At 66.0% G+C, this 8,585-nt stretch overlaps 1 protein-coding gene across 2 annotated transcripts in view; it reads left to right on the top strand.

Annotated features, from left to right (window-relative positions):
* Positions 1 to 3,459: 3,459 nt before the first annotated feature.
* The window catches only part of WNT7B (Wnt family member 7B), a gene marked incomplete at its 5' end in the record, with an annotated part of 50,301 nt that continues 45,175 nt past the window's right edge, over positions 3,460 to 8,585 (top strand). The window contains one exon of one of the 2 annotated variants that reach the window (XM_082666873.1): positions 3,460 to 3,889. In XM_082666873.1, the coding sequence (XP_082522999.1) occupies positions 3,819 to 3,889 (71 nt within the window). Of the gene's footprint in view, positions 3,890 to 8,351; positions 8,435 to 8,585 lie in introns of those variants that run through there. The other variant, XM_082666874.1, reaches the window with a different exon arrangement.

Raw genomic sequence — 8,585 nt, 5'->3', positions numbered from 1 at the left:
AAGGAGTCGATGTCAGGTCCATGCTCTCCACAGCTTACAGCACTGCAGTCACGATTGTAGCTGCCTCCTGGAAAATCTTTCATGCCATAATTGCTTATTGAGCCCTTACGATATGCCAGGTTCTCTCTCTCTTATCTTGGGAATAGAGCAGGAACCAAAGCAGATGTAGAGATGGTCCCCATGGAGCTTATAGGCTGGTGGTACCCAAGAAACAAATAATGACATTTTGTCCCCAGCGTCACAAAGGGAACAGCAATGTTATGATAGAGAACACTAGTGAGGATGCTTGGAGGGGAGGCATGTGAGCACCCCTCTGATGTAGGACATTTCTGCTGAGGCCACACAGAACCAGAGGAAGACCACTGTGCCAGAAGGGGCAGCATGTGCAAAGTCCCTGGGGCAGAACTAGCTTGATGTGTTAAGTAACAGAAGGAAAGACAAGGGAGAGGAGGATAAGGGTGCTCACATGTGTGATGAGGTTGAGGGGCAGGTAGGGGCTGAGCCTGCACTGACTGAGTGCCTGCCATGTGCCGGGCACCGTCCAAGCACCTCCACATGGGTTAACTCATTCAAGCGTCAGAACCCTACGGGGTGTACGTGCTACTGCTGTCTCCATGTAGCGATGAGGAAACCCAGGCTGCAGAGCTTGAGAGCTTTGTCTGAGGTCACCCAGGGAAGAGTGGCTGAGGCCACTGAACCCCACTGAGCCTAACGGTGGCCTAAGACTCATCCGGGGTCCCCAGGGCATCCTGACTCTGGAGACTTCTGCCCCTGGGCATTGGCAGGTCACCATATTCACTGAGTACCAGAACCCCATTCCCAGCAGAGCTACGCCCTCTACTTCCACCCAGTGGTTCCCCCACCCAAACAGATGTGGGACCCTTGGAGCCAGCCACGGGCCACCACCCTGTTCAGGATGATGGGGAGCTGCAATTCCATTTGGGAGGAGGGACGGGGCTGGGTGTAGAGGTGACTGCGTCAGTGGACCTCAGAGCCCTGGAATCAGCCCCGGGGACCCAGGCTGGGTAGGAACCTCAGGCCTGCTGCCTGCCTCTGTGTGTGTGTGTGTGTGTGTGTGTGTGTGTGTGTGTGTGTGTGTCCCTGCACATGCGCGTGCGCACACACACGGGGAGGGGATTCATAGAGCTCTTCCACCCCAGATTTCCCCTAACCTTGGAGCCATTCAGGGACCCCCTTGGAGACGGACTCCGGCGGGGAGCGACTCGCTGGAGGTCACGCGGGCGGCGTCCTCAAACCTGGCCCAGCGGTACCTGCTCCGCCGACATTTCTCCCGCGGCCGGCAGGGGGCAGCACGACGCTGTTCCCAGTGTCCGGAGAGGTGCGGCTCTACATGCAGTTCTCCCGGGGAAACTGAGGCACGGAGCAGCACGCTGAGTGAGTGGACTAACCTATGCGTCCCACACCCTAGCCGTAACCCTCTCCTCTCCTGGACCCACTACGCCGGGCCGGCTGGTTCGGGAGCCTGCCCGACCTCGAACCCGGGAGCGGGTTGGGGGTGGTGGTCCGCGAGGCATGAGGTCTGGGGCGGTCGCCGAGGCCCCGGGACGGGAGGAAGCAGCCGCTGCGGGGTCATTACTTAAGTCCCGCCACACTCCTCAGCTCCCGAGGATTCGCCCCATTATCGGAGGCGGAGACTGAGGCTGGTGGCGCTGGGTGGGGGGGAAGTGGCCCCCGGAACCTGTGCCAGGTGGGGCACCCCGTCCGCCTCGCAGTCCCGGGACCCGGCGTGGCCCCAGCGGCCCGAGACACCCCCCTCCCGCCCGGGTCTTGGCGGGCCCGCAGCCTCGCGTCCGCGCGTCCTCCACGTCGCCGCCGGGTGGCAGCATCGGCTCGTGCTCCCCAGCCCGCCCGGCTCCGGCCAGCAGCCTCCCGTTTCCCGGGCTCAGCTTCCCGTTCCATGAAATGGGGTGACATCTGGGGCGCTGGGACGCAGGGAACACTTGGGGGTGAGGCTGCTCTTGTCGTCTCATTCCTTTCTGTGCCTCCATTTCCCTGCCTGTGCTTATCTCCAACGTGCCTTTCATCTGTGAACGCTCCCTATCTGCCCCGCTCTGCACAGCTGCCCCCGCCACACCTCGGATCCAGGGGCCGAGGAATGGCCCGCGTCCGGGTCGTGGCAAAGGTTCGGGGGAATTGGAAGGAATTAAGAGGGGATCCGGAGCAGGGGGTCGAGAGGGACGGTGGGGCGCGGGAGGGAGGCAGACTCTGAGGTAAAGCCCCCGCTGGGGCTTGGCTAGGTGGGACCAAGGGTGGCTGGAAGCAACACCCCTCCCCCACCTCTGGCACTCTTTCCCCAGCAAGTCTCGGGTCTCGGCTGGTCCTCAGGGACTAAGTGCTTCCCAGTTCCAGCCACTCGCCCAAGAGGCGTCCAGGTCCGTAGACACTCGGAGCGGGACAGGAGCCTGGCCAGGACAGCGCTTAGGCAGAGAGTCACCGTCCTGCCCTCTCGGAACAGACAGGGCTTTGGCCAGCAGCAGGGTCTGCCCGCCCGGGTGCCCACTGCCCAGGACCGAGCCAAGTCAGACCACTCCCGTATGCGAGGCACCGCGGCGGTTCTGACCTCACGCTCTGGGCACCGAATGTGAATACTGAGCCTGGCACTGCAGAGGGGGTGGTGCAGACTGAGGGGACCGGGGGCGGTGGGGAGAGCCGTCAGGGTGTCCTTGGGGTGGGAGCCTGCCACACAGCCAGGGAAGCCCCCGTAACCTCCTCCTATCCCTCGCCATCACGGTGCTGAGCCAAACAGCTTCTGTAGGAGGTCGTCCGAGCCACCGCCCTGCATCTGTCTGTCCCTTCCCTGTCCCTGCTTTGAGTAAGCGCCACTGGCAGCGGTAGTGACAGGTGTCGGGGGACCCTGGGCGCTGGAGGAGGGTCTGATCGAGCCCTGCGGCCTTGGCAGAGGTGCCTGGGCTAAGGGTGTGGCCCTGGTGGACCCCGTGTGGATAATTGCTGGGGGTAGGGTAAGCGTGCCCAGAACGGCGACGGGGGCGGGTGGGTGGTCTCTCCCTCCCCCACTAGAAACTGGAAGCCGAGTGGCTACCACAGCTTGAATCGGCCGTTCCCCCCGGCCCCCCACCCTGGCGGGCGCAGAGGAGCGACCGGCCCCTCCGCAGGTGTCCCTTCGGTGCCGCACCCTCCCCCGCGCGGCCCCCCTCCCCGCGCACCCAACCCCTTTCCTCCCTCCCAGTCCCGGCCGGGCGATCGGAAGAGAGCCGGCCTGGGGAGGGGGTTCCGGGGGAATAGATGCGTTTGTGTGTCACGGGGGAGGGAGGAGAAAAGGGAGGGGAGAGCCCGCGAGCGAGGGCGAGAGAGCGCGCGGCGAGCGAGGAGGGCGGGCGGGAGGCGGATCCTCCTACCTGGGGCGCGCTCGCACGCTCGCAGCTCGCTCGCCGGGGCCGCGAGTCACCTGCGGAGGCCGACAAGTGCGGACACATTGGCCGCCGCAGCCCTCGGCGAGGCGCGCACGGCCCCAGGCGCCTGCGCCCAGTGGAGGCAGCGCCCGCCCGCCGCGCTCGGGCCTCGGCCCCGCCGGCCCTCGTGGGGCCCCGCGGTCACACAGTCCGGCTCCGAAGTTGCGGCCCCCGGCCCAGGTCACTCCCCCAGGCGCACGCGGCGGCGGCGGCCCGGGCTCACCATGGTGGCAGCGCGCTCCGAGTGCCCGCGTGTCGCCGGCCGCCGGAGCCGCAGCGCCGGCTGAGAGCTGTCCACCGAAGCCCCCAACTCCTGCCCGTTCCTCGCCCGGCCCGCGCGTCCCCTCCGCCCGCCGCTGTCTATGGCGCAGCCCCCCTCCCTGGATCATGCACAGAAACTTTCGCAAGTGGATTTTCTACGTGTTTCTCTGCTTTGGCGTTCTCTACGTGAAGCTCGGGTGAGTAGCCCCGTGGTCGGGGCCGGTGCCCGGGATCGGAGCAGCCAAGAGGAGCCGCTTCCAGGGTGTCCCCCAGGGGACGTGGGGACCGGAAGGGGGCACGGGCAGCTCTCGGGGATCCGGGGCTGGCCTGCGCGTTGGACGCTCACCCCGGCCCTGCAGAGACGCAGCCGAGCCCTTTGAGCTGCGGGTATGCCCGAGGGGCGCCCAGCCCGGGGTTGGAGGAGGGAGAGGAGGACGCGCGGGCGGCCAGGCTTGCTGGTAGCGGCGAGCGTGCCCGGCGCGTACTTTCACCTGTTTGGGCTCCAGGCCCCGGGGGTGGGACGCGCCTTCCCTCCCCCGGGCTGCGCTGGGCGCCGAGCCCGGGACGAGCGCTCGCCGCCTGGAGGGCGCGCCGGGGCGGGGGGCGGGGGTCTTCGGGCGGCCGAGGGCCCCGGTTGGGCGGGGGGCGCGCACCCCGGCAGCGGGCGCGCCGGCCTGGGCACCCGCCACGGCCCTTCGTCTCTATCCATCACCCGGACGTGTTGAAATTACCTTGACAACTCGTCCGGCTGGCTCGGGAGGGGCCGCGCGGGCGGCCCGGCCGCTTCGGGCTCGGTCCGGGCCCCGCGCCCCCGCCCGCCCGGGGCCCTCGGCCGGGCCCCCTCTCGCCGCGCTCCCCCTCGCGCGGCCCGGCGGGCGGGCGGGCTCCCGGCGGGCCGCGCTCGCTGCTTGAGGCAGTAGCTGCCCCGAGTCGTATTTCCACATTCCTGAACCCAGCCGAGTCCTTACCTGTTGAGCTGCGATCTCCTTTAGACAGAATCTGTCTCGGCCTCGCTCGAAGCGGGGGTGGGCGGGCAGTGTGACCGTGAAGAGGGGGGGCGCGGTCCGCCAAGCCCGGGGGGCCCACGGCTCCGCGCCCCGACGCGCTCTGCGCGCCTACTGTGCGCCGCCAAGGGTGGGCGGCGGGGGCGGGGGGGGGGGGAAGGCAGGCCCGGTCCCGGCCGCGGGCAAAGCCGGTGAACAGCCCCGAGGGAGGACCGGCGCCGGTGCCGCTGGCCGAGCCGCGGCCTCCCAGGCAAAGAGGTAGAAGCAGACCTGAGAGTAATTTCATCCGTTGCCTCTCCATCCAGCGCCTCCTCCGCCATTTTACAGATGGAGAAACTGAGGCCCAGGGCCGGCAGGGACTGAGGCCAGGGGCCACACAGGCAGGGCTGGAAGCTCCCTGTCCTAGCCTCAGCTCTGCAGGCCTGGGCGGGCGTGTCTGCGGCTGCTGGTGGCACTGTTTATTGTGGGTCTGTTGTAGACTGTGTCCCTGGGTGTGTGTTTATGGGAGGTAAGGGTGCAGTGTGTTGAGTCTGCTGGGGGGTGGGGGTGGGGAGGGAGGCACTGTTTTCTGGACCCTCCAGGAGCCCCTGCAGTTACTCCCCCTGTGCCCCCTAATGTAATAGGCACCCCCTAATGAGGCTTGCCTTGTGCTGCCTGGTTCTCAGCACTGAGGCCTTGCCGCCTTCTGGCAGCTGTGGAGGTGAGTGCCTTTACTCTTCCCGTTTTGAGGACTAGGAAGCGATGCAACAAGGGAGGCCCAGTCACTGTGCACGAGGGTAAGCGGCGGAGCTGGGACGTCCGCCTCTGGCTGCCCTGCCTAACACCAGCTCCTCAACAGGAGTCCTCTGCAAGCACCCCTTCCCCCGGCTGCAGGAAGAACTCCATGGATCCACCCCCACCTCCCCAGCCCTGGACTGTGGAAGGAGCTGAAGGCGGTGCCCGGCCTGGGCTCCCAGGACTGGGGCCAGGGCTCGAGGTGGAAGTCAGCTCGGGCAGGTTCCCCCTCGCCTATCCTTCCTGAACCTCCTCGTTCCGCTCTGTAAATGGGACCGCAGCTCTGGCCGTTCTCAACAGGATGGTGGCCAGTGTCTGAGTAGAGAGAACCCAGTGAGTGAGACCCAGCCCGTGTGCCCAGGCACCTGTGCCAGCCTCTCTGGGAGCGCGTGAGACAGCGAACCAGAGCTCGCTGAGCCTTTCTGTCCTCTGCCCCACCAAGGAGCCCTGGAGGGGGGACTCCTCCCCCGGCGTGCCCCCTAAAACATATATTCTCCCAGTCCCAGGGGGAGAGAAGATGTGGCTTCCAAACACCCCTGTGGAATTCCATCCAGGAAAGCCAGAGAGTCAGCCTGGGACCTGCCAAAGAGAGGGAAGGGGAGGGGAGGGGAGGGGAGGGGACTCAGGGGACTCAGCCCCTGTCACCACCACATTGGTGGTGCCTGTACGGGAGTGAAGGGGCCTGCTTCCTTTGCAAGCCATCTTGGCTACACAAGGTGGGGAGAAGGGGCAGCTGGGCCAGATGTGACCTAAGGGTTAAATGACTTGGAAGCCCAGTGCCTAAGGACAAGGCTTGGGGATCCAACCTCCCCCTCGCTCCTCACTGGGTGGCTTTGGGCGAGCTCTTCAACTTCCCAGCCCACCTTCCCTCGTCTGAAACATGGGGTAGCGGTAGCACCTTCTTCACTGGCTGCTGGGAAGGTTAATCCTGAGGGCCTTTGATCTGGGGGCGTCCCAGTAAAGTCGACCTTTTCTTATTGGTGATGCTATCACAGCCGCCGCAGGCACCTGGGGACTCCTCCAGATAGTGTATTCCAGGGCCCTGACGAATCCCAGGACGTGGGATTTCAGGATCATAAAAGTTCCAAGGAAATATCTTGAGATTGTATGTGCTGCGGGACTCTTCCGTGATCACAGCCCCTCCCCCCGCCCATACCCCCATGATTATGAATGTCCAGGAGCAGCTTCCCTCACCCCCACGTCTACACGTGCAGCTCCCATACACACATGCCCCTCAGCCCGGGTGCCAGTGCAGATGTGCCGCCTCTGGGGGAGCCCCTGGGCCGGCAGGAACGGAGAACTCAGCCCTTGAAACCTTCTTGCGGATCGGGGCTTCAAGAGCAGATGCACCTTGGATTGGGGCGGTTTCAAAACGCATGGCTTTGAGGAGGCACAGTTCCTCACTTTGGAACTGAGCAGCCTCCAAGCTGCAGCCCTGGGGGAGGCCGAGCCGGGGCCGCGAGGAACCATCTGGAGTCTGGGTACCCTCTGCGCACTGGAGCTGGGGTCATGAAGCCTCAGGATGAGCCTTGCTCCATGACCGCCTCCTGCTCTTGGGGTTCAGGAGAGGCAGAAGGGCCCAGAGGGGTGAAGGTAGGGGAGGCGGCCCCCCCTCCTCCTGGATGCTGGGGACCAGTCTCCATGCCAGGTTTAGGAGCCAGGAAGTCCACTCCCTCGGGGGCCCCTGGCCATATTGCACAGACCTCTCCTGTCTTGTCACCTTCCCTCTTTGTGCCTTCACTCCTGCTTAAGGGATCTACACTGCATCTAGAGAGACATTCATATGTAGCCTGGCTTGGCGGACAATAGGAGGTGGGACTCAAAGCCTTGTGCTTTGGGCTTTAAAAAGATCACTGGAAGGAGGATTGTTCAGAGAAGTGTGTTCTTGTGGGTGTGCTCCGCCCCACACCTATCCCAGCCAACCCCTCAGAGGAGAGTAGAGGAAGTGAGGTGGGGGAAGCCAGAGTTGGGGGCCTCTATGCACTTGTCGGGGGGTCTCCAACAAGTGCGCAGCCTGTCCAGAGAGACTCAGAGGCAGGACCCTGCAGAGACGCCGGCGCGCGGGTGCACTGCTGAGCCCTACCACGCTGGGCCTGGTTGGCCACGGCAGTGAGTGCATGCGACCCACAGGCAGTGTCACCAAACCCAGGGGCGCACGCAGGCAGAGGCGCAGCGAACACAGTGCATTTGGGCGCACACACCTGCGGGCTCACAGACGCGCCCACGCTCCCGCAGTCACGCGCAGACACATGCAGGCACGTGCACGCACACAGGAGCACACATTGCGGAGCGCAACACCCAGGAGGAGCGCACGCCCCCGCGTGGTTCTCCCGCGGTGCCTCCCCCCGGTGCACCCTGCAGAGCGGGCCAGAGCGGTGTGGCTGGTTGAAGTTGGTGGTTGGGGGGATTGTCCGAGCCAAGGCGGTTTGGGCAAGCCCTGGAGGCGGCTCCCGCCGCACGCTTCGGTCAGCCTCCCCTTTAAAAAACCCGCCCGCGGAGGAGGCGGATGTAGGGGTGGCCCGTCCAATGGCAGCCGCGCGCCTCAGGAGACTTGAAGACGTGAGCCAGAGCGAGCGACAGAGCTGGTTCCGACCGATCGACGGACGGAGGGCCAGACGGCGGCCGAGGCGCACTCGCTGCCCACTGCCCGCTCGCCTCCCGGCACTCCAGCCCCAGCGCCCACCGCAGCCCCAGCCCCAGCGAGATGCGCGGCCCTGGAGGCGGGGCACGGGCGACCACTGCGCCGGGGCCCGCGCGCTCGGGTCCCTAGCGCCGCGTTCCGCCGCCCTACCTTGGGAGGGCCGCGGAGACCCCGGCCTCAGCTGGCCCACGCGCTCTGCCCGCGGGGCCTGCGCAGCCCCGCCAGGAGCGCCGGCCCATCATGCTCCTGCTGTCGCCGCGCAGCGCGCTCCTCTCCGTCTATTGCCCGCAGATCTTTCTCATCCTGTCCAGCGGCAGCTACCTGTGAGTGCCGCGGGTCACACGCGGGGTGGGCGGGTGAGGGGCCCCCCTCCCTGGGCTCCAGCACTGGAACTGGGCGAGCAGGGAACGCGGCAGTGAGGTCCCTGGGCGGGGCGCCGGGTGCCCGGCGCGCGCGGGACCGGGGGTACTGTGG

This window comes from Grampus griseus (assembly GCF_964374135.1).
Source record: "Grampus griseus genome assembly, chromosome: 11".
Lineage (NCBI taxonomy): Eukaryota > Metazoa > Chordata > Mammalia > Artiodactyla > Delphinidae > Grampus > Grampus griseus.
The sequence above is the reverse complement of the archived record's forward strand: the minus strand, read 5'-3'. Positions and strand labels throughout refer to the sequence as shown.